Source organism: Meleagris gallopavo, chromosome 13 (genome assembly GCF_905368555.1).
Source record: "Meleagris gallopavo chromosome 13, MGAL_WU_HG_1.1, whole genome shotgun sequence".
Classification (NCBI taxonomy): domain Eukaryota; kingdom Metazoa; phylum Chordata; class Aves; order Galliformes; family Phasianidae; genus Meleagris; species Meleagris gallopavo.
The window spans coordinates 15796527-15822130 of NC_139416.1; the positions used below are offsets into that span (position 1 = coordinate 15796527).

At 38.6% G+C, this 25604-nt stretch overlaps 2 protein-coding genes and 1 long non-coding RNA gene across 5 annotated transcripts in view; 1 reads left to right on the forward strand and 2 right to left on the reverse strand.

Annotated features, from left to right (window-relative positions):
• The window catches only part of LOC104913049 (uncharacterized), a 29165-nt gene extending 22642 nt beyond the window's left edge, over positions 1-6523 (reverse strand). Inside the window, exons 1-5 of the long non-coding RNA XR_795088.3 lie at positions 6087-6523; positions 4124-4299; positions 2808-2880; positions 2376-2476; positions 293-410 (exon numbers count right to left, since the gene is read on the reverse strand). This is a non-coding gene — a long non-coding RNA (uncharacterized LOC104913049). The remainder of the gene's footprint in view (positions 1-292; positions 411-2375; positions 2477-2807; positions 2881-4123; positions 4300-6086) is intronic.
• Positions 1-13240, forward strand: part of CDH13 (cadherin 13) — a 431693-nt gene extending 418453 nt beyond the window's left edge. For 2 of the 3 annotated variants that reach the window (XM_010718092.4, XM_085235262.1), the window contains exons 14-15: positions 319-375; positions 7652-13240. In XM_010718092.4, the coding sequence (XP_010716394.1) occupies positions 319-335 (17 nt within the window). In that variant the 3' untranslated portion in view covers positions 336-375; positions 7652-13240. The remainder of the gene's footprint in view (positions 1-318; positions 376-7651) is intronic. The other variant, XM_010718093.4, reaches the window with a different exon arrangement.
• LOC104913050 (uncharacterized) overlaps positions 7652-25604 on the reverse strand; it is a 129661-nt gene continuing 111708 nt past the window's right edge. The window contains exons 4-6 of the mRNA XM_085235263.1: positions 17300-17363; positions 15100-15232; positions 7652-10708 (exon numbers count right to left, since the gene is read on the reverse strand). Of these exons, the coding sequence (XP_085091389.1) occupies positions 10516-10708; positions 15100-15232; positions 17300-17363 (390 nt within the window). The 3' untranslated portion in view covers positions 7652-10515. The remainder of the gene's footprint in view (positions 10709-15099; positions 15233-17299; positions 17364-25604) is intronic.

Sequence of the window (25604 nt, forward strand, 5' to 3'; positions counted from 1 at the left end):
TTATTCTTGCTTAATAAGAGTTTCTTTTAGATGTTTCTTTTAGTATTTCAAGCTGGGATTAGGATACACCTGCAGCTCTGAACGTGTCTGGACTATCTAGGTTCATGTTCAACTTATTAAAAAATGATAGTAAACTAACCTGTGCTGCTGTGGAAGTTGAGATCTGACTGCCTAAACAGTTGCACGTTGTCTTAAAAGGCTGCATAGATGGTTTTTTTTAATGCAATTTTATTTCAGTATACATATGAAAAATTAGACTTGTTCAACATTAGTATTTCAAAACTGTACTTACTCATTTCACTTGCTGTGTATTTTCAGCTGTTCAGCTAAATTGATCAGATTAGAGCATCAGAGAAAAGTATTTCCAGACTGCAGGTAATCACCTCTCTACTTCTTTTGTTTTCAGTGAACTGGCAAAGAAAGGAAGTTTGTTTGCTCTTGGTCAAGCAAAGGTGACATTATTCAAGCAAAGCATCCAGCTAAAATCATACCTTTAAAAAAAAAAAAAAAAAAAAAACACATTGACAGTATCTTAGTTGCTTTATCACAAAATTTACTTTACCAGCACCCCCAATAAGATGCATGAAATCCATGCCAAATAGGAATTTTAAGATAAATATAGTATTGCGCTGAATAATACATGCTTCTAGAACTTCAAAGCAAACATAACTAACCTCTTAGTTAATGAACTTTTCTCTCAGATAAATGCATGTTAGTACTACACGTACACATACATTTTGTGTGTCATGAGGGCAACCCAGTGCAAAGTTAGTGAACGTGAGTACATGACAAGGAGAAGCAGAAACAGAGATTCAGCAGTGTGCAAAGCTCATGTGAGAAGTTATAAGAGTAAGACTGCTTTGGTGTAAAATCAGTGCTGTTTCAGATCTGCCAGTATCGTATTATTACAAGTTTGTGTGTGAGACACTCCAGGAAATATCAACTGCTGGTGTCAAACAAATACCCTTTGAAAATGACTTCTGCCTGAGCAACCTTTTCCCCTGTGCAAGCTGATTAGTTTGGACTGGCATGTTCCTCCCCAGCCTTGCCCATTTTGGCTAATTGCATGACACACGCAAGGATTTTAGCAGTGAAGTTCAATACTGACACTGATAAATGAGTGCCTACTGGAGCTTTGAACAGAATTACAAGATACTCATTCCACAAACACAGCATATTATATATATATATAATATATAATACAGTGGTTTTTCCAATCATTAAGAATTTTGGAATCATCTCCTCTTATAATTGGATTCCCACTTACATTTGACGTTACGAGTGCAAGTTTTCAGGATAAATTCATGTACTTTGTAAAAACATAATTTTATTACTGTTCAGTGAGATCACAAATTTGCTCTAGCCACAAGCATACCTAATATTAAAAATGGAATTCTTAATTGCTCAAGTAAGATTGTACGTTATCTGTCTGAGGACAGTGCTTACAGCCTTCCTAATTCAATGAGATTTGGCGTGAAGATCCCCGTCATTCTCTCAGAAGACAATTTCCAGGAGGTCACAACTAGTGACCACTGGAATTTGTCATTTCCATCAACATACAGTCATACCTTGAAGAGACCACAGGTGAATGCAACTACTTCATTATTGTACAGAAATGTACAGTATAATATACTTTTAGCGTCAGTGTTTGCACCACATGCTGTTACTGGTGTTGAAATTTACCTATGTCAAATCAACCAGTGATGTACATGAAAACCATTTCTGTTTTTCTAAGTTCTACATGAAAGCTATATTAATAACTGTGTATCTAATTAATGCCCTTTCATAGATGCTAACGTCAGGAAAGAAGTACCTGAATGTTGATTAACTGCCTAATCAGAAACATGGTTCTGATCTCTTCTACCATTTTTCCATTACCCCTTTAACATTACTGAGGTTTCGATAAAGTCCATGATGTAATGCAGACTTCTAATTAAGCAAAGATTAATGTTATATTTCTGATGAGAAGGTAATTAAAAGAAATCTGAAGAAATGGAGCATGCCTGAGTTGAACTCCAGACTCCAGCTGTGTTAACTTTCTTCATTATGTTAAATGAAAATTAAAGGATGAATACAGCTTGAGTAAAGTTCACTCCTTCACAGAGGGTCACCATGAAACTTAAAATGCTTTTAACTTTTATAAGGTTTAAACTGCAATTTAAGAAGCATAGTCTGTGTAATAGGAGAGGTGGAAGGAAGTGATAACTCTGGACTCAAGAGGTACACATCTTTCAAAGCCTTCAGATTAATCGTCTTTTTTTTCATACAAATCAGCATAAGAGATATATCTTATAAGAGATAAATCTTAGATTAGTCCACTGTGGAGTAGACAGGTGGCTACAGTAACTGAAGAAATCAATATTATAGACACTTACCTCTTTCAATTTTCAAAGCAATTCAGTATCCGAAACCCCGTGACTAGATGATTCAAGATCTCAGTCCTGTGAAGTCTGCCACCAACTTCAACTCTTTTAACCTTTCAAACACAATCTACGTCAATTGACTTCAGTAGGAGTAAGAAGGGTATTTTTTTCCATCTTAGGAATCTACATCATGAATCTCCCTACTCCAAACTGCATACTTAGTCCTGTATTCCTAAAGCACTATAATACTCCATCAACATGTCCATTTTGTTGTTTTTTTTTTGTTAGTTAACCAACAAAGCAAGCACAATCTTTGCTAAAATCTTAATGCCAACAAACACCATTCATTCATGATAATGAGCAATGCTTTTTTTATCTGAGACGTGTTAACCATAACAGTAGTAATTCAGACAGCATGCACATAACTGAAGATTCCATCATTACCTCACTATTTGGCTGTTTTATCCTAAAAGGAACATAGCTGAATGTCTCTCTCAGGTGTAGAATAGGTAGAGACCTGTGTGATTAAAAATGGGGACAATCACATTAGAGACTTCAGTGAGAGTGATTTCTGGGGAAAATGAGTTCTATATAGTTATGTTAGCTTTATGCTGCTTGTGCATTCCCCAGGTACTCTTAAGGCAGAGCAGGTTGGCTGTTGGCAATATAAGAACATGATGCATGTGTCATCTTTCTGGCTTTCGTGTCTACAGCTGTACACAGCAAATCATTTGTTGTTTCTAATGTGATTTCTGTCTACCTACAATGCATGACACGTACTTACTCTTAAGAACAACTACAGATACACTGATGTTATTTACATATGATACTAATGAAATAATTACTAAGCATAATGTTCGTTGGCGTACAGATCCAACCTGCCAGGTATGGGCTTACCAGAGCATTAAGTCTATAAAGGAGCTAGTTAGCATAGATTAACAAACATGCTCCTCGTACACAATATTTGCACATTTTATGCTCATAGTATTCCTTAAATACCAGCATCTTTTATGTGCTGTTGCCAGCTACAAGCTGTAAATCATGTGTGGTATAAAATAGATAAGGGAAAAAAAAGAAAATAATGTTGAAGTCTGTGAGTAAACAGTTGAAGCCTATAGCCCTTAGATTGGCTGTTTCTATATGAGAATCAAGAACTAACATTAATAATTTGGCAGCCTTTATATATTTCTAGAACTTTCATTTGCTTTCCCATCATTGGCAAAATAAAGAAAAAAGCAAGCTATAAAACTACCATTCCTATACAGAAAACAATGATGAATGCTGGCAATCCAGCTGGGTAAATAAAGTGATTTGAAATATGGACCAGATACTTGATCGTATTTACAGAGAATTTGTACTAGAGTAGTTATGTTATTTCAGTAAATCTGCTTGTATTTGTCAGTGAGGTTTCTGCACAACACTTTGGTCAATCCTGATTTCTGTAGATTTTTGTATTAAGGGAGATACTGGCCAGAATGCTTGTCCAATAACACCTGATATGACTATATGAGAACATCTTTAGGCAGTAAGTTTGTAATTGATAAGCTCTGATATTAACCACAGAAACTAAAAGTCAGTCTAACTTCAGTATTGGCTGCAAGCAATTCTGTACCACCGTTGTGTGCAGTAGAAAGAACAATGATGGTCTTGAATATTCTTATTGGACCTGTCAAAGATGAGTATCTACAGAAATTTTACAGCCCTTATTTCTGAATATTGAAGCTACTTTAAAAATACAAAAGCAAAATGTATGTACTAACCTTCCAAAACCACGTTTAGAATTAATTGTTTCAGTAAAAGTTCTGTTAAGGCTGGTGAAAGTGCTGAGCTGAGTTCATAGCAGGCTTGGCACCCTTTGCTGATGTATCAGTCAAAGGAGATGTTAAGGAGAAAAGCACTGATGCTTGCAGGAGCTCCTCCTACTACACAGGAAAGCCTAGGAACAAAAGTGTGAAAATGTTTCCTTTGAAAACATGTCAACAAAAGTTGGTATCACTTGGTATGAATAAGAAAAACTATTCACACAGGGATGATCAATGAACATGCATGCCAACAGGAAGAAGCCTTGAAGGAGTTACAGTAACAGAGGCATCGGTGACAGAGTAGGAAAATGCTCTGTACAGCTAAAGACTGGCAGGATACGAAGCACAGTACCTTGCGTTTGTCAAGGGCTGTGAAAAGATCTTGCAAACTTGCTAACCAGGCAGAGCCTAGATAGATTTTAGCTGTTTGGATGGCTAGAGACAGCCCTTTGGGATGATGTGTGAGAAAGAATTCTCTAGATAAAGACATAACCTAAATACACAGACCTAAGGAAATCCTGTGACAAAAATGCTCTCTGGTTTGTCTCAGTTTTTAAGCTTGAATAAAAGGCAGGATGGTGGTGTTGTCCAGAGCAATCAAAGGAAGAACAAGAAGGGGAGTGTTTTAGGGGAAAGATTTAAGAGCTCTGTTTTAGCTGTGCAGAGCTGTCAGCTAAACATGGGAAGGGTATTCGGAGCCAGAGGTCAACATTTTAGTCTAAACAAAGAAAAAAAATGCAGAGAATGCAAGATCTCTGAACTGTCAGCACTGAAGTAACCACTGAACACATGCAGACGGTGTCACGGAAAAGGTGAAGACAAAATGGGGGAAAACAGGGATGGAAGGATTAAGACAGAAGGACATGCAGAAGAGGTGATTTAAGATGTCGTGGGAAGATGAGAAAAAGGTGTTGTCACGGGAGCCAAAGGAAGCATCAGATTTCCAGGCATGTAATTCAATGTTTCAAGAGAGCTAGCAGGTCAAAAAGAACGAGAAAGGTTGAGGCAAGGACTAGAGCGCTTCAAGATGTAAGGCAGAAAAGAGTCAGGATGGGGTTTGGAGAAGCAAGCAGAGAGAACCAACAGTATGCTTATATTGTGTGTATGTGTGGGAGAGAGAGAAGGTAGCCTTTAACTAGTACAGGAAAAGAAAACCATATAGCTGAATGAACTAGTTTTAATATATAGTTTACTCAGGAAAGACAAAATGTGTGATAAGGTACTAACATTCTTTATATCTATCAACATGATGTAAAATATACACGCTTTTCTTGAGGTCTGCTCATAAATCAACATACATTGCCCTTTATTTACAAGCTGTTGGTGAAGCAGTCACTAGCTGCTTGAATGTGCATGATACTTATAAATTCCTTGCTGACAAATTTCTCTGAAGTTTTGGCCTGTGGACTATACAGAAATTCAGTGCTACAGCTGCTGTTCATTCATCACATACAAGTGCCTGTCCTTACAGAGAGACCCTCCAGGGATTCAGAGTAGCTTTGCTGATTCAAAAGTTAGTGTTATTTCCTTTGAGTCAGGCTTGAACAAAAGCCCTTTAATGATGATAAACTTCACTGCAACATAGAAATACTACTTTTCAGTGATCAGAGTCCTGAACTTAGGCTCTCCGCTATCCCAGGAGAAAAAGCTGTTTATGAGAATTTAGCAGCAGCCAATCCCTAATCCAGACACATTCAAACTTTGGCACTTACGAAGCTTACAAAGTTCCAATACAGAAGTCTGGGTTCTAATTTTGTGGCCAGACATTTTCTTTGTGCTACAAATCCCCATGTCAAACAGTTCCAGATTTTATCCATTTATTCCATTTATTTGGAAATCTCAGTGGCACTTCGCGCTTCCGTGATTCCCACCCATCAGTCCCTCTGTGGATTATTATGTTTACTTAATTTGCTTTACTGACCTTTGTTTAAGAGAAATGAGGAAGGACGGGCTGTTGTGTGCTCTCCAGGTGTTTGTCTTGCTGCACAGCTGATCTGGACAGGCTCCTCCCTAGGAGGAAGAATTTAATGTTTAAGTCAATTCAGATAATGCCAAAACAATAAGAAGAAACAAAAGGTAAAACACAGCCTTATCAATAATTATATTAAGCTTTATTTGCCCCAAAAAGAGAAGCAAATGAGCGAAGATTACAAGCTGACATCTCATAATGACCACTGTGGTACTGTTTTTCCTGCATCTGACAGATTTATAGGTACTTCTTCATTTAAGAGTAAAATGCAACACATACTAGACAAACATTTTGCATTTCCTGAGTATGTGTCAGTTCTGATGTGCATATCTGACTTGTAAAAGTCATTCACCCATCAGCAGACAGCTGTTCAGCCATTTCCAGGAAAGCAGGGCTCATCACACACAACTAACTTGGGAATGCAAATGGTATACCTCTTTGTGTCCTTCCCCCAGCTCTTACTGAGGAACATGGTGTCAGAGGGTAAGGGATACCCTGGGGTCAGCTGTCCTGGCTGTGCTCCTCCCAGCCTTGTGTGCTGGAGACGCTCACTGGCAGGGCAGCCTGAGAAACAGAAAAAGCCTTCATGCTATGTAAGCACAGTTCTGTAACAATTATAACATCATTTTGTTTTCAGTGCTGTTTTGATCACAGATCCAAGACTGCCACTGTACTAGCTGCTCTAACTCCATCCCAGCCAAAGCCAGAACAACCAGTACACCAGCAACAATACCGGGCAAGCTCTAAGCTGAGCTCCTGAGAACTTTAGCAATGTGTTCTGCTAGTATCAGCCGTATGTGTTTCCAATGCAAAGCTGAATATTTGCAATTCAGTAGTGTCCTCGTGCTGCCAAATGACATTGGAGGAAAGAAACCCATTAGTTCCAACTGTTAGATTAGTTCCTAATCTTTGGTTTTCTATGCTTATTTACTGCCTTTGTATTATCAAGGTGCCCATCTAAAATGGGAAGGATCATTCAAGTTGTGCTACCTTCATTTAAAATAATAAATAATTTAAAAGGTTAGACAATAAAGGTAAGATTTACAATTCTGTAGCAACATTAATGAAATATGCGAGCTCTTTTAGTCCCTGCTATAGTCACATAACACATAAATAGATTGTTATTTTTAAGAACACGTCTGTCTGCTCTTTACTAGTCAGTGTGCATATGCAAAGGAAGCTCAGTGATATTTTCCTTGCACTCTTGCACCAACATAAGTGAACAAGGTGCCAAGTGGGGAGAATTAGGTTCTGACTCAAGATTTATACCAGACCTCTGCACTACAACTTCCTGAATGCACCACAAAGGTCTCAGAATGCTCCAGGCGACATTCTGAGGTTTTCTCCTGGAGATTTCCATCTTCACAATTAATTGTTCCTAAACCTGGATTATTCATACCGAATTGCTGATAAATGCGCACGTTCTCCATCAGTAATCTGGGGGAGGTAATAAGACAAAAAGTTAAAAGATTCTGTGATCTGCATGGCAGTAATCACACTCGTTTCCCATCGTTTAGGTCTGTAAGAACTCCTGACATTTGAAGCTGTCCTACCGAGTTGCCATGGCAACGAGAAAAAAGAAAACGTCAGATCTGAAGACTGCAGTTTACAGTTACTGTTCTTCACTACTAGGCCTCAGTTGCTCCAGATTCAGTTTAATTTGCAACCTCACTTAATCTGTCCGACTATACATTGGTGTTTGACAGCCTCTGCCCTAACTTCCATTTATTAATGGATTCCTCTTGCAAGATGCAAGGTTTATGCGAATTTTCACTGAATGTTAAAAGACCATGACATCTAAACTTGACCTTTGGGGAGGAGAAAACAGATTGACTCCATTTTTTTCTAACTGTTGACTTGTTGCTATTCAACTGTTCAGAAAATATTTTGTCTGTGGGTTAGTATTTGTATATGTATGAGTGTATGTATATATATATATATTTATATGGAGAGAAGAGTTATAGGACTGGTTTAGCTTTTATAAAATATTCATCTGGAACGTGCAACTGACAAAGCAGAGTAAATACAGCCACAGATGAATCATAACTATTCGACATGGCTAAACCTACTGTACTTGCTGTTTATAGTGTGGCCAGAAGGAGAGCCTATTGCAGTCATACCACTGAAAAAAGCCACTTTGTTGACACCAAATAAAGGCAGGCCCAGGGCTCTGCAGCATCACTTCTTGTACCTCAGGTTCAGCAAACAGGAAATGCAAGTCCCCCTGGCTTGCTTCTGATCCAGACTTCTCACTTTATGCCCCAAAACTGAATTTAAGACTCAGCAGGAGCACAGCTCTTCATCTCAGTGCCAGGAAGGTACACGAGCCCAGATTTGTGAGGCAAGGGGAAGCACTCAGTGCAACCAGCACCGTATGGTCACCACCTACAGCAATGGGACATGCTGGGCTGATTTTAAAGGGGCTTCCTGTATGCTCTTGCAGATAATTATTTGCTGGGGCAGTTTACAAAATTTAAGCCCTTTGTCAGTTCTGCAGACAAAGTAGGCATTGTCTGCATATGAGAAGCTGATTCTAACAGCAAAATCAAGGTGCTTCTCAGAAGCACTGGCCTCTCTCTCAGCCTCTGCATTACACGTATCAGTGCAAGGAGAAAAACAGATGCCCTATTATCTAAGTGTATTCACACATATCTATAGTTTTGAATATATATATACATACATACACGTGTACACACAGTTTCCAGTTAAGAGTAACAAGAGCATTTCTTTGTGTGTGTAAACTTACCACACTTGTTTGCAGACATGGGGAAAAAAAGGGTGTTCGTTACATATGACTATGAATCCTTTTTTATTCTGTGAGCATGTAAGGTTTAAAAAAAAAAACAAAACTTAACTGTATCAAGATGATCATCTTGTTAATAAATTGTAAATGATCCATCAAAGCTCACACCAAATTTTTATAAAATTAACACAAAAAAAGTATACTAGTGACAGACTGTGGCTTTTATTAGAGCTTGCCAGTAACTAGGGTAAGGTAAGTGTCTTAGAATATTTTAATAAACTTGCTTATTTAAAGTTTAAACAAGAAAGCTTCCTTATGCAATAGTACTTTGCAGCTGCATTCTTTAGTTAGCATTTTTACAGTACCTATGAATCATACTGTATGTTGTCCTTACTACAGTGAAATTATGAGCATATCTTCCACACCACATATATGTTTCAATAGTAAAGTTTTTTGGAAGCATTAAAAAGTCCAAACATGCATTGAGTTTTCCATAACGCTACACTAGATATTAAATGTGTGTTGGTGGTTAAAAATTGCTGTACAATAGCTTTTCTCTGACTTCCTGTATTGTACCAAATATGACAACCATTTTTTGTTTGTTTTTGTTTTTTAAATCAAAAGTAATAACAACGGCAACAGAGGGAAAAAAGTTTGTGTTGTGAACTTCCCTAGCGCTGTAAATTTCCTGGTGAGATACAAGCTGTCTTCACACAGGAACCAATTCTCTCTTCCAGTGACTCCTGCAGTGCTGCCCACGTGGAATCTCCCACTGACCTTGCTTCTCTAGCAACAGCTCTGCACGTTTCACTTAGCAAAGCAGTGCTGTAAGGTGAGTGGGAGCTTCTACCGAGCAAGGGCTCCAGGAGCAGGCAGAGAGGCAGCCACAGGCATTCCAACAAGAAGTGCCTGACCTCAGACACGAACACGGGCGTGCTTCTAGTTTGCTTTCGTTGCCCTTACCTCATAGTAACCACGGGCTGCTGCTTTGTCATCAGCAATCACAGCTTTTTAAAAATAAAATTTTTATGCAAAGTTTTCAAAAGGAAAAACCAACGAATTCATAACACCACTGGATTTTCAGGATACATGTTTAATGAATGAATCCAAATGAACCCAAAGATGAACTGCACCCTCTGCTTTAATCTACAAAACCTCTATCTTGAATAAAAGAGATTATAATATTCTCCCCCTGCAAATGCTCTTTTTCTACTTGCTTTCTTCCTCTTCCTTTCCAGCAAAACCCACCTCTGGAAAGACACCCATTGACATTAGTGTTATCCCAAGTACCAGATAAAGATACCCTTTTCTAATTTAAACCAAGGTTCACACAGTATTTGGTGAATCATTCCAAGGGCATCCAAAACCAAGAACAAAGAAAAATTTCTTCTGCCTGGAACTGCACTAACAATGGGAAGACTTTTACTACCAATCTGTGCCCGAGGACAAGAGATCTTTCTTCTCGGATAATACTGCAACCTTTTGACACATAGAAAAGTCAGTACAATGGCTGAAGCTCTGAATCGAGATGCATCAAAGCCTTCACTCACCAATACCACTATTTCTCCAGACAAACTAAAGCCTCCCAGCCTTTACAGTGCATCTCTAGGCTTCTGACTGAGCTAATTACTGGACTACCTAAGCACACAAAGAAGATGAAGCTGCCATGTTAATGTTTCCTCTGAAAAACCTGAAACCTGTACCTGAGAACCAACCCTTTTTAATAAGCAATCGTGTCACTTTCTGTGGCAATATACAAATGAGGAACCACATTAGAATTTGAGTTTTCTTACCCGAAAAAGATCGTGGGGTCAGGCTTAAAAAAATGATTCTCATTTCCTGTAACAAAAGAGAACAAATAATGTATTACTTTCTCACAACACTATGAAAGAAACACAAAAGAAGTTGCAAAATTAGTTTGTTTTTTTGTTTTGTTTTGTTTAGCACTCGTTCAGCCATGTTTGCTGGGTTTGTAATACAGCACTTATTCCTACCTTACCTGCTTGGTCACTACAACGTTTACTGCAGTTTTTGTACGTTTGCAGACTTTCAGTGCTGTCTGGAGTCAGAAAGGCAGTGAACTTGATTTTCCTTTTGAAACACGCATAAAACATCTTGTGCAAAAATCATTTCACTTATAAAAGTATCTGCTGTTAAAACACAAATTGGGTATAACGTTAATCAGTCAGAGTATATTAGCAAGGTAAAGGTCTCCTCTGTGGTGCACTTGCTAACTGAACTCTGTACACCTCATGCGTGTGCTTGCAATATGCCTACGTGCATTTATGAATGTACATTTTGTTCAGTAACTGCAGGACTGAAGATTAAATCTAAGGAAAACCAGCTGAATTTCCCACTGGTTGGCAAGGAAAATTAGCTGTGAGCGGAACACTGACTATTAAGCTTCCTGAGCCCTGTTCCCATCCCACTTGACACTGGTGTAAATCAAAGAGCAACTCCGTTACTAGAGTTGTTTGCGCATCAGTTAGTGACACAAACAAAAATGTTCATTTAGACCTCCCCACATTGTGGTTTTACTGATGTTCTGCAAACAGTAAAGCAGCAATATTTGTCACAGTATCATTGACTGCTTATATATAATTGAATGTTTTTCTTTTGTGACATACAAAGAAGCCTACAGCCTAGATGCTTCCCACAGAGCACTCACTTCCTTCACTGATGACTTTAATGGGTCCCCAGGGAACCCAACCTGATTTGATTTAACCTCTATTTGAAACGGCTGTGGCCTGTAGTCAAATAATTTGTCCCAGTCTCTCATGTAGTCATTTAAGTTAGGGATCCCTGCAATACAAACCTCATTTATTAAATCATGGGCTTCAAATTACATCATAGGGACCTAGCTTAAGTGCTCACTATAACAGAGCGAGCATTTGGAGTTATAGTAACAACTCTTGCATCGTTTGTCTTTCCTTTGTGAGGCTCCTTGTTGAGACACTGAAAGAACTGCCAGTCTTTGTCTCAGCTGCTTCCAGCACAGAGAATTTTGTACACAAGTAATTTTTTGTCACTAGTTATCTAAAGGCCAAGTTTCTTTTTGAATGGATTTAATAATGATTCATTTAATTAAAATAAAAACCACAAGATAAATGATATTAAATAGTCACATCATCTTGAGAACATCAAGCCTAGGACAAAACTCTGATCCTATCTTTCCTTTAATACATCTTCAGAGACTCAGTTTCTGAGAGATACACTGTCCAATGGTGCCAAAAAGATAAATAACTAAAATAATAATATTTTTTATCAATTCTATGACCTACAATATATAGAGTTAACATACAAAGTATTTCAGCAGTAGTTGCAACAGCTATTCTATTTAAAGCAGGTATAGCTGACTGTTTTACTTTGTCAAGCATACAACCATTGACCACACTGTTTTCACATCAGGATATGCTAGTTGGTTTGTATTTGTCCGAATGGAATGGATATATTCATCCACTCTTGGTGGAAAGTTATTAGTTGCACAATTGCTATGTGTGTGTATATATGTAGATATATAGAGATATACACATACATATATAAATATATATATATAATATATGCAGATGGAGACTAATACAACATGGGGACTTGAAATAAGCAGTTTAATCCCATGAATCATGAATGAACACAAGTTAAGGAACAGCTTGGGTGATGTATGCTAAACCAGTTTGATTTTTAAAAGGAAAAAAAAAAAATAACCCACAACCAAAAAAACCCCCACACTGAAATCCAGGCTTATTCCAACTCCCATGTTGTACTTATGCTAACCTTTAGTTGTCCTCGCTTAATAAAATTTATATCATTTGAAGATATTTATAATTGTTTACTGACTCATTTTTAGTTGTCTGTGTATAAGTTGGTCATCAGCAGTGAAAATGGGAGGGTTTATAGTCAGAATAACTGCATCACTCTGTTTTCAATGGGACAGCTATTCAGGAAAGTTTCATTCAACATTTGAACATTGTACTCCTTCTCTGCATCAATAAGTGACTGTATTTGATGATTTGGGGCTAAAATGAATGTAAAGACAGACGTGTATGTACATGCATGCACATCCTGTTCAGGACTGTAGAATGAGAGCATGTCTGGTGAACTCTGATGGTGAATTCAGTACAAACAAGCTGCGTTGTTACTGCCATTTCAGACAGAAATCATAACAATCTGCCCCATAACAATCTCCAATGTATCACCAAGAAATTTTTTATGTTTTTTTTTTTTTTTAAGCTCAAACAAGGAGAAAAATATTTTTGTTTGATTTTCAAAGATACTTATTTCAGCTACTTTTCCAGTTGTTTCTTTGGGCCCTAGTTGCTGAATTGCTTGCTGTTTCTGAGGTGTAAATAAACGTTTTGATTTATGACGTGGTTGCAAAGAAACTTGTAATTTATTTGTGAAATGCTCAAATAAAGGATGTATGGGCTTTTACCTTTTGTCTGGGCATAGACCTTCCTGATGTAATACAGAGCAAGAACAGAGGACTACAGAATGACCCTGAGACTGTCAAGGGCTGGAATAGCCAGAGCTAAGTACAAAAAAATTCCCACACTGCTCTAAGCAACAGAGATGAATTGTAGCCTTCATCATCATGCCACATTTATAGAGTGACAAACTGGAGGTCAGAGAGGTAAATAATATTTGACCACACAGGAAAGTAGCAGTAGATTATTCAGTATCTATTCAGCTAAAGGTAATGCTATGCTTTGCCACTCTTTGTAATAGGAGTTGCACTGAGCCGACCTGGGTCAGACATCCCCAGGCTGGACTGTGCACAGAAGCTTTAATGGATTTTTGTTGCACTTCCTTTCTGCTTCACCCGGTTACCTTCCCCACCTACCATCATCATTTCAGCTTACGTAGAAGAGACATCCACAGAAAAATGCACATTGTAACCGAAACAGGCTGAACAAACGTCAATCAGAGTGACCCACCTTAGGAAGCTACAGGACTGCACTGCTGTCATCGTGCAGCACTCACTGCTGGCACGGCTGATTACAGGATGGCTTTTAACAGTGAGTACTGCCATAGTCTGTGGCCATGTCTGATGTGCTCAACCACTGTGCCTAAGTGCTGTGGTAGTAGAGCTATACAGATACGTCGTCTGCTTGTTGCCTCGACTCATAAAATCTCAGTCCACAATTTAGTGCCCTCGTGTCCTTCAAACACACTCTCCTCCAGACCAAGCTGCTCAACAGTTTGCGCTGCTCATCTGCAAGGTTTGTATCTTCAGGGTGCTGCATTCCTAGTAGCAGGACTTAAGGTTTGTAAGAAACTATTTTCATTTTTGCCTGAGCTCTCATAATCTATGAGGAAGGAAGTGGGGTGCTCTGTGTGCTTTCCTGTGCTGTCAATTGATCCTAGATATTGGCAAAGGGCCCAGCAGGTGAAATAATAAATAGCAGCCAGAACCCAGACCAGAATAACTAACAGAAAGCTGGGTAGAATTAAAATCTTGCAGAGAATAGTCACCATAGCACTACGACATTATTGTGTCTTTGTCTGGAAATTCTTTTTCTAGCACAAAACCAGCATCAAATTTCTGACATTCCTTGAGTTGGTGGTTTGGGTTTTTTTCCTTAGATCTTCTAGGAAGTTATCTAAAGTGACAGAGACATAAAGATAGAATATCCCTGAAAAGGCTTTTTACTGCATCTGAGAACAGAGGAAGCTGTAGGAGTGAGGGCAGCACAAGAAGGAAATATTTGAGTACAAACCACTGCAGCTTGCTTTCCCTGAGCCCCACCTCCATGGATTCCTGCTCTGTATCTTTTGCCAATGGCCTATGGTTTATCAGACACTGAATCCAGAGGTGGTCTTTTATGTGGTTCGTAATAAGTAAAGGATGAAGAAGCATATTTGACACTTGTGGTTTAACTGAGCAAAAGGTCATTACCTGAAAGCCACCGCAGAAGAGCATCACCTCCTTTGATGTCAGTTGAGATCATTGTCCTAAACTAATGCTGTGCCTTGTACCTTAAAAGTGGCATTTGAAATAGAACAAAGTTAAATCATAAGCAAGGAATTGTTAAGAGAGAGAAAACGCTGAAGGTTTTTGAGTCGAGTAGAAGTTTTCCATTGCCCTTTCAACCTTCTGCCTCATCTAACACCGCACATTCTGGATTGCAGTCTTACTGTTACTCAGTAACTTTGCACAGTTCAATACAGTTCCATTTTTCTCCTGCAATAGTAAATCAGAACAGTCCCTTCTGGTTTCAGTACAACCTTCTTACCTGCAGAAACAAAGCAAGGGTCATTGCTCCTGCTGTAAAACTACCGGGATGCTCGTCCTCTGCTGCCACGCCTCTGGCCGGACTCCACTCATCCACCTCCCAGTGCACGGTGACCTTCACTGCCCCTGCAGTTACAGCAGCATGTAAGTTACTGCAGTCCTGTACACTTCAACATTATGTTACTACTTATTTTGTCTAACTGAACGTTTTCTTACGCAATTGCGGGATGCTCACCATCACTGCTGTGGCTGGATGTACTTTTTATGACTAACTGTCCAAAACAAGAAAAGCAAAAGTATTTACAGTGCTTGTTTACTGCAGGCATGCTGAAAATTCAGAATGAAATACTATACCCTGGAGTCTTACATTTAAAGAGCTGTTTTCAAAGTGTTCTGAAATAAGTTACAATGCTGAAGTAATTGGCTTGGGATAAGGGATGTTCGTAACAGCTTTTCTTGGGGTGTATATTTATTTATTTCTAAAATTTGTCATTGTCTTTCCAAACTGAAGATAGATTTTCAATAGAAGGACACTGAACCATAGCAGACAATGCTTACGGAATGGACTACATCTTCACGTCACTAACAGGTTTTTAAAAGTTCTCCTTTATAAATTTGGCCACTGTCCCTTACATTACTTATCTTGCTTCATGCCAGCAAACACCTGGGAACAAATTTTATATGGGGGTAATTTTTCCACTCTAGTTATCTCGTCAGCTCCGCTCCTGCTGTAATTGATCTGCTAGGGACAGTAGCAAGATAATGAGGCACTTGGAAATGGCAACAAATCACACTGCTTCTTTGTATACAAATAAATAAATGAAACATAACATCAGCTGTGGCTCATTTTTTGTGCTATTTCATCAGTTGCAGTAAAACAACAGTGCTTTAAGATACCTTCCAAGTAGCCATAAAACAAGGATTATAACCTGCCTTGGGGTTATAGGATGTGTTATTGGCTGATACAGAGGGAGACAGTTTTTGTGGGATTTGAACCACGTCCTCCATTGCCATCCCTAGTATCTAGAAGACTAAGAGCTGAATTTTTTTCCCCCCGTTAACAGTTCAAATAATTATATAACAATGGGCTTTTCCTTCTTTAAAAGTCATCGTGCTCTAATATACACTGAAATGCTTCCTGCATCACCAAGTTAAGTTAATTGTCATCATTTTTCATATTGAGCAAAATCAGTAATACCTCTACAGAGAAACAGGTGCCCCAATTAACAGACATTCGGTCTTTTGTATATTGGATTGCCAAAAAGAAAAAAAATGAGATCGGAGATACTTATTTCATAAAAGGATGATAGCAAACATGACAGAGTTCACCAGTAAAGCGAAGTAGAAACAATATATCACAGTAATTAGAATAACCCTCGTTACTAGACTGTACGTCTAAAGGAAAGATTTAAACTTCCTGCTTTGATAAAACCCATGTGTTCAAGCTTTAGCTATTAGCTCCATTGTGTAAGAACTAGACCAGTGCTGGAAAGCCTAGCCACAGTGCCTAGCAAGTTTTGCCATTTCTACTAATGGTAAAAAACATTAATTTGAATATGGCTTGCTTTTGGATCCTGCATAAAGAAGCTGAAACAATAACAGCTCTAGAGAGTAATCTTTTCTTTGAGCTGAACAAAAGTCCTACATGCTCAGTGCTGCCAAAGGCTCAGTGCAGCTGCTCACCACCGCACTGGCAGACCTGACTGCAGGATTTGGACCTACGTGTATATCCATCATGCTGCATTCTCTTGCATTTTTACCTCTATCGGAGCACAAAGCACCCTCTTCTCACTCTGTTTTGGTGGTAGAGACAGCGAATATAAGGGTAGAAATACAGAATTAGTCAGAGGGCTTTGCTGAAAACCACGCTGGGAGCCCTGAGAGCCAGGCTGCAGAGGCACCTCGTGCCAGAACCTCACACAGGCACAGGCTGGAAGCTGAAGCCTCCAAAGCAGGAACCAAAGCCTCAGCCAGTCAGCACAGGGCCATGACAAACTTACTTCTAACTGTAGCTGCTGTCATCATTTACACAACCTGGGGGCTGCAGTGCTTTCTTGCACTCTCATTTTCTGTTCCTTGGGACTGTGTACTGTTTTGTTCAGCAAATGAGCACTGAGTACATGAAGCTAATGAAAATGTGTGCTGTTTTTAGCTCTGTCTTCTGGGGTTGACTGGGCACAATGCAAGACTTACTTTCTTCACACAACAGATTTAAAAAGAAGTCCTCTTGTTGCTCCATCTCCTCATTGTCTTTGCCCTGCTTAGATGGAATAAGGGAGAGAAAGGCAGTATGTACATTAAATGTCATACAACTCACTTATAACAAGGAGAAATACATAAAAGGACTAGTTAGTGCCCAAATCAAACTATTAAAAATGTCCATGCATATATTTATAAACACTCACATATATATTATATATTCTCATATACAAATATATATGCTAAGGGGAGGAGCTTCATTGCCCTCTCCCACAAAAGAATAGTCTATTTTTTAAATCTGTTATCAAGAAGCGAATACTCATTAAAGAGTTCAGTTCGTTGGGAAAGAATGTACTAGAATGCAATTAAACCTACTACAGACTAATTAATATGGGAATTGGGGTGGCTCAAAAATCAATTAAAGAGATGGAAGTGGGGACAGTAGGTAGCACAAACCTATATGTGTCACCTTCATTAGCCCAACGGATGGAAGTCCCTGCTACACTGAGGCTTTGCTGAGGGCACTATTTCGTTTATTTGTTTGGAATCTGGAAATTTGGAAAAAACATTCTCTAATATGGGTCTTCACAAAATCTGGAAAAATACTCTCTAAAAGGAAATAATAGCAGCACTAAATTTAGACATTATTTATTCCCCTAACGAATTTAGTTGTCATGTGGTTTCTGGAGACCCCACCCTTGGCTCTTTGCATCTTTCATTTAAGCAAAGAAGTTTAAAACACCCAAAAGAGCAGAAAGCTTAACAGAGAATTCTCAGGATGTTCAGTTCCCCAGTCATGCAGTACATTTTCCTATGGGAGATCCCACTTAGTTGGCTCTTACCAAAGGCTGTTGATTCAACAACTGTTTTTACGAGCTGTCCAATTTCTTGCAAGTCAGAAGACATTTAGCAGTTATACTCCAGACTTCTATGAAATGTATCTTGTTACCCTTCTCACAACAGAGAAGAAAAGATGCCAAATCTCTAAGGAAACACTGTTCAAGAAGCGTGATAACATTTTTGTTTTTTAAATTTTACTTCTTTTTAACTCGACCTTTTTAGAAGAAGGAAATGACCTGAGTCAAGACTTGACACTCACTTTTGATACAACAGCATCACAAGAGATTAAGAAGCAGAGGGTCCTCTCTTCAAGAGATGCACTAAAAACGCTTATTCATATAAAAATCGAGGATGATCTTTGGATTGAAAGCCAAAATAAAGTTTGATGATGCTGTCTGTTAACCATGACCATTTGCCCAGAGATCTGGGTCTTGTCAATGGGAACTTCATAGGCCAGCCTACTCTGATTTCTGCCCTTTGGAGTCAGTCATTCATTACGTAACACAACTTTACTGCTCCAAGCTGAAGTAAAACATGTGTCTAATGCATTCTTGTTATCTGACTGACCTAAGATCTTGGTAACCCAGTTGGCTGACTACTGGTTTACACATTATGTGTCACTGATACAACTCCTGCATTTATACCACAGCGTAAGACTATTAATCTGATCAGTTTTCATTTGCTTGTATTTTCCTCCCAGTCTGCAGAACTGTAAATTACCCTGCAGGATGACAAACACAGCTCTGACTGCCGGATCACTGCGTTACAGAGCTGTGTTAAGAAACAAGCCTCGTTCAAGGATCCTCATTCACTTGAGAGAGATGTCACTGGCCTAACACAATGGGCTCCTTTCAAGCCCTCCCTTCTATTTCATTCTGTTATTTCTCTGTTAATAAATAAATAAAATCCCCCTTGGTTTATGGCTGCAGGAGATGAAAGAATTCTTTTTTTCTTGTCAACATTGTGTAGTGCTGATGGAGTCTGGCAACAGTCGAGAGCTGGCTCTGACTTCTCTTCTGTTTTCCTTATTAGCATTTTGCTTGGCTGTCCCTGCCAAAGTCTCCTGGACATTTCGAAACATTGGGAACTGTTGCAAATATTGCAATGTCCAAGTGTGAAATTAACTGCATGGAAACTCCTGGGATCCTGTTAACGGTGTATTAACAATAACCTCAAGTTCACAGGAAACTACAGGCACCTGTTCAACAGGGAACATGTTCTTAAATTGACACTCAATTATCACTGCATATTTCAGCATTGTTTTTGCACCTTATCTAAGACCTACCATGAGCATTGAAAGCCTGCTTACTGATTTAAAAATCAGTCTTTACAAAGCAGAACAAAATGAGAGTAATAACAGAAATATATATTTTAAAAACGCTGTTTAAAAAGTATTCTAAAAAAAAAAAAAAAAAGATACTTGCTGCAACTATGGCTTACTTGACTGAATTCAGATGACATACTTCATATTAGCCAGGTGCTTAATTTTAATAATTACCTCTAAGGTATTTTAATCATGTAGGAAAGAAAGAGAGAAAGTGTAACAAAATTCAGCTCAGCAAAGGCAATGGTAAATAGAACTCAAAATACATTTCTGCTAACAGTGGAGCACCTTAAACATTCAATAATTATAGTCAATATTTTCAGACCGGAAAGCTAAAACTTCACGTCTGGAAGTCATTCAGAAAGCGTTATATGTTTTAAATCAATCCCCACGTTATAAAGAAATATGTATTACCAACAGCCTACTATAAAATTAAACCACATCTGTATTCAGTCAGCAGCCTAGGAATGATGTGCAGCCTCCAAAAAAGAAAGGCGCTCCTGAGCAGAAGGAAACCCAGTGCCTCCCCATCCTGCTGCCTGTCAGTGAATGACTCTCGGGAGACCAGCGGTGTTCTGAGATGGTGGACCTGTCTGGATAGCGAGCTGTTTATCAACATCTGAGTAAATCAATCAGCAAGACTTGTTCATTCATTACAGCCCATGGGTCTGTCACTAGTGCAAGCCTTATCTAGCTACAGCTCAGTTTTTTCCTCCTGCTCGCTTGACAGCTTTGTCACCCAAACTTATCCGGCGTTTTCAGAGCTCATTTATACTTTGAATTCCTCCAGCCTGATCTAAATGGTCTCTGATTAACGGTTAACGATTGATATATATTAACCATGGACTTACTCCTGCATGTTTAACCACTGTGACGGGTAGGCTGGAGCATTTTCATTTTATGATTACACTAGACAAATTTAGCTCTGGAATTGAATCCAGAAGCTTTAAGACGTACGTGCCCTTCTGGTCACAGACAGCTCTACTGGGTCTTGAATCCCACCCTTCACATCCCTCAGGACTGGGACACAAAATTATCTCACGCTAAGGATGGTGAGGAGAGAGACTGACTGACTAATATTAAATACTTGATAACTGCATTATTGTCTCTTGTATGCTCTACAGAATCCGGTTCTGAAAATATTTTTACATTTATACAAGTTGCTCAGATAACAGCTAGGAAGAAGATACACACACCATGCATTTATATACACGCACTCATATAAGTGATGCTCAGCTAATTCTTTCCTGCTCTCGTTACCACTTTAAAGCCACGTTCTCCCCTGAATGTGCATTCAGACAAGCCATACTGACACCAACACCCAATTTATGAAGGGAAAATGTGTTTTCATTACTGCTAATTACCATTCATTGTCATTTTTTTCTGCCTTAAATAACCATTATCATCCCTGCCCTGCTGCACGCTTGATCTCTTTCTTCTATTATTCATCTTTTAACTTTTGTCTCCATCCCATTTCCAGGTTATAACTTTGAAGGACCAAGTTATTATTTTTCAGCCAATGATTTAATTTAAGCATAAAGTAAAACATCCCCAAATTCATTTACTATTGTTTTCATTTCAAATAGTTTAATCTCTCACTTCTAGGTGGAATTTTCTAACAGTACATCTCATTTTCTCTTTTCCCCTCATTTCCTTGCAGTCACTCCACTTTTAATCTAACAATGAAGGAGACTGATTAAATGGTTGACTTGTGCATGAAACAGTCCCAAATGGAAAAAACACCTAATGGTGGCTAAATATTATACACCATCACATTCTACCTGAAGAAGGAGCACGACTGACAGCAGTCAGAGCCCTCTGAAAATGCCTTTCTGAACAGAATTGTGCCAATTTACTGACATATTTTGTCACGCCTCAGCTTGTCCAACCACTGCTTAAAGGTTTCAGGCTGTGCATATGAATTCTCAGGACAGTATCTGCTGTAGGTACACACATGCTCTGCAGAACAGAAGATAGGAAAGGTCTGTAGGGAGAAGTAATACTTTTTATTAGTCTGTATGATGTAACTGGGAAACGGAGAAGCTTTTGGAAGCTAAGATCTCTGCTGAAGATCAGTGAAAAATGATTTTCCTGCATGTTCCAAGGTATATCTTTAATTCCTCACCTGTCTCAGCTGGTCAGATAGAAACCTTAAGAACTTTCCATGTCTCATACCCTTCCATCTTCACAGCAGCTGCTATTTCTGATGTGTATCAATGTACAAAGGTAGCTATCTGAGAAATGTACTTCTCTTTGGGTCTGCTTGTGGCAAACTAGAAAGGAACTAAAGGAAATTAAACATCTCCTACTCCTGCATCACTTCTCCCTATGAAATCTTCAACTCTTTCCTGAAGAAATGAACAACTCTGGCAAGTTACATCCCCCCCAGAATTCCCAGAAGTGGCCGATGAGGACACACTGCTGTGAGGTGACAAACAAGAGGTGTTAGGGGCAATAGTCTCCCAAGAAAAGAAATAGAGAGTTTAATTTCTTACTTTGAAGGGACCCTTTCCTTCAGCTACTGGGTATCTTGTATGCTGCTTAATCCATGGGTAGGGTCTGAGGACACTGCAGCTGAAGGATGAAGGCCTTCCATGCAGGTCTAAGGAAAACCATCTATGCCTGAAGAATTTAAACCTAGAAAGCGGTGGTAACTACAGGCTGCAGCCACTGAGAAGCAGGTCAGTCTTCAACAGAAGTTTGAACTCAGGCACTTAATTGCTGAGAAAATGTGATTGGTTTCTGTGGAATTACACAAAACTATGTAGAATTATCCTCTATGGAGCTCCACTTTTAAGTGCAAGTGATACTCAGTTTGAGATAATAACTACCAGGAACAGGCTTATCATCTCCTCCTTGCTGTTTCCTGTGTGTCTCACCAAGTCTGGAGTTTTGATTTGCAGTTATTTGATCAGTCGAAGTTGTCAAACCAGGGTTGAGAACAGCACTTAAAGTGAGAAATACTGGGAGGAGGAACCAGGATCCAGCATAATTCTACTCTGCAAATTCACACACTAATTTAAATTGGGAAAAAGGCCATAACCTGATCCTCGGGGGTTCCACAGGGAATGAATTTGGGCTGCAGGTAGAATTTAATTACCACACAATTTTAAATACTTGTTGCTTGAAAGGCAGGTGCCAGAATTGACATTTCAAGCTTATACTAAAAGGAAACCCCCCCAAAAAAACAAAAATAAAGGACTATAGTAATGGCTGCAAAGTACATACATTAAGCAGCAAAAAGGTTTTGTTACTATAATTCAGCTTGTGTCATTACTTGAATGTAGACACTGTAGCTGTTTTGCTGCAGCTTTGGCTTTTCTAATTTAAATACCTTTGTTGAAACTTTAATTTGTTGGGGAAAATTAGAATATTCACAAAATACACAGTACTCTGATTGAATTGATAACAAAGCTTTCCAAGTTCTAATCATATTCAGCATTTGTATTCTTTTGCTTTAAGTGTAGAAACATAATGAAATAATCCCATAACAAAGCTTGATGAAAGTGGCAATTAAAAAGGAATCGATCTGATACATCCTGTTCTTCAAATTGCTACGCTCTGTAAAATGTAAAAACTCCATCTCCTTTGTGGAAGCTTTCGTTTCCCATCTTGATTAGGCAAATATTGAAAACAATAAACATTTTTCTCAAAAGTGAGCCTTTAATATGGACTAGAAGGAGTGCACTATGGATTTTACATTTTCCACAGAAGACTGGCTTTCACATTAGCGTTTGCTATTAGCGCATTCCATGGCACTCCATCATACTGTCTTTCACTCAAATCCTACATTTGCTGGAGCAGATGGAAAGTTAGTTTAAATTAATTGAAAGCATGCTGTGCACAGCTTGTGATACCAAGAACACGCAAAGAAGAAAGGAAGATACATCAATTTCTTTTCTAAGATACCTATCACTGTGAGAAGAGATCTCTTAAGAAAGAGAAAAGTATAATATCTTAATGGTTGGGTTTTTTTCCTTTTTTTTTTTTTTTTTAAGATGAAGTTATTTTTCTTTGATTTTGACAAGAGAAGTAGGTAGTGAAATTGGCTGGATGCACACCGTTAGAAGAATAAATTCTGCCTGGGATGTATCATAATGAAAGGGCATACAAAGTAAATTATTTCTTACTGTTCTGTTTCTGTAGTCTGTCTGCAGTCCTCAGTGACACTGACAAGTTTGAAGACTGATTACCTCCTCATCTATTTTAGTAAATATTTATCCCTACATCTAGAACCTCAGCTTTTCTTCTGTCCTCACTGAAAATCCAGTTCTCTGTTTTATAAACCAACAGCCAATTGCAATTAAAGTCTGTATTAAAGCCTGCTTACCTAAAATTGCAATGAGCAAACTCAATTCTTTACAGTGATCATCACGTGGCCAAATTTACAGTTGAAATCAGCTTCGAAAGAATCACAATATAAAAAACATGTAGCAAACAGTGGCTTTTTGACCAAATAGTTGTCCTCTTTTTGGTTTTGTTCTTTTTAAACAAAATATTCCAAGTATTTGTTTCATAGTGGCCTAAAAAGTGAAAGCAGGAGGAAGCAGGTATTGGGAAGTGTTTCTAAGATGGCTGGCCTCTGTTGTGTATGTTTGCTTTTTTCTGCTAAGAAGGTTGCACTGGGGAGGATGGGAGGAAAGCTTCATGCTTACATTTGCCTTGCCCCAGACAAGGTGAGACCCTCAGGCAAGAATGGGAGTTGTTATTTCTTGTAAAATGACTGGAAAGTGCAGAAATCAATGAGGAAAAGTTGTCTGGAATACAAGGTGGGAAAAACAGGCAGAAAACATGAAACCTGCAATGCCAGCCTGTTGGTCTTGGTAGGGAACAGATGCAGAGTCAGGTACAGGGGTGATGGAAAGAAGTGACCACTGAGTCCCACAGGCACTTAAAGCAGAACATGCTGTAAACAAGGAATGCACTGAAACTTGTTGGACTGAGAGAGACCCCAAGGGTCCTGCACACAGCCAATAGAAAGGTGAGATATCTGTCATCTTAACATGCTTTGAAGTTTTCTGTTTCAAATGTTGCTGTTACAGTCTGCATTTCCTCTCTCCCAATTCAGACTCCAAATATTCTACATGAGTTATTGCAGGCCTTATTTCTGCAAGTCACTGAGCACTTTTGACCACATCCAATCAATCAAACGTAGATCAAATGCAACTGCAATAATGGCAAATGAAAGAATGCAAAACTTTCCCAGTCCTACTTTTTTAGCTTCATCTTCCCCCTTTCCTTCAGATATTGATGATATTACAGCTCAGCTCATCTTTTTTGTGGATCATCCAGGAACATTTGCTTCTTGTACTGGATATCCCTGAAATACAACTGTGCTCTTGTAAGAGATTACACTTTTTTTTTTTTTTTAATCTCATTGCCTATTTCTTTCACAACTATCTCCATATTCCCTCACTATTCTACAGCATTATATTAAAATTCTTTCTGTATTATCTTTACCTGTGTTCACATTTGTCTTCCAGACCACAGTAACCGCAGAATTTTTCTTTCTTTTTTTTTTCCTACGTTGTGCAGATTCTTTATGACCACCCAAACCAGCAGCTCTCCCTGAATTCTTAAAAGGCCTTATCCCAAACTGGAAATCAAGTTTTTCTTATCCTATTTACTGCAAAGCATAATCATACTTCTGCGTGCCAAGTTCCTTGATTCATAACCAAGGATGCATAAGCAGAATGCAAGGGAAGATTTGGCTCTGAGATCGTGTCCTTCTCTCGAGCACATGGCAGATGTCTTAGTTCCTATTAACAAGGCTCTTTGGAAATTAAGAGGATTGTATAGGTAATCATTGTTTGATTAATAATTTACAGTACCAACAGGACAGAAATGAAAACTGGAGAATGACAATCTCAAAGCAGCTGCAGGCCTGTCAAGTATGTAAATTTTTTACCCTTTTTCCTCTGCTAGGGCACTGCTTAACCCCATACTGAGTTGTCTTTCTAGAGCACAGACCCTACTAAATTCATGAATAATTAGGCAGTCATAAAGAAACAAGGAATGAGTGAGAATTAACTTCTCACCTCCTAGTGTCACTTGAAGATTAATTTGCCTAAAAACTAATTAGCTGACTTTCTACAAGCAGAGAACCCAAAATGAAATTAGAAAAAAAAAAAAAAA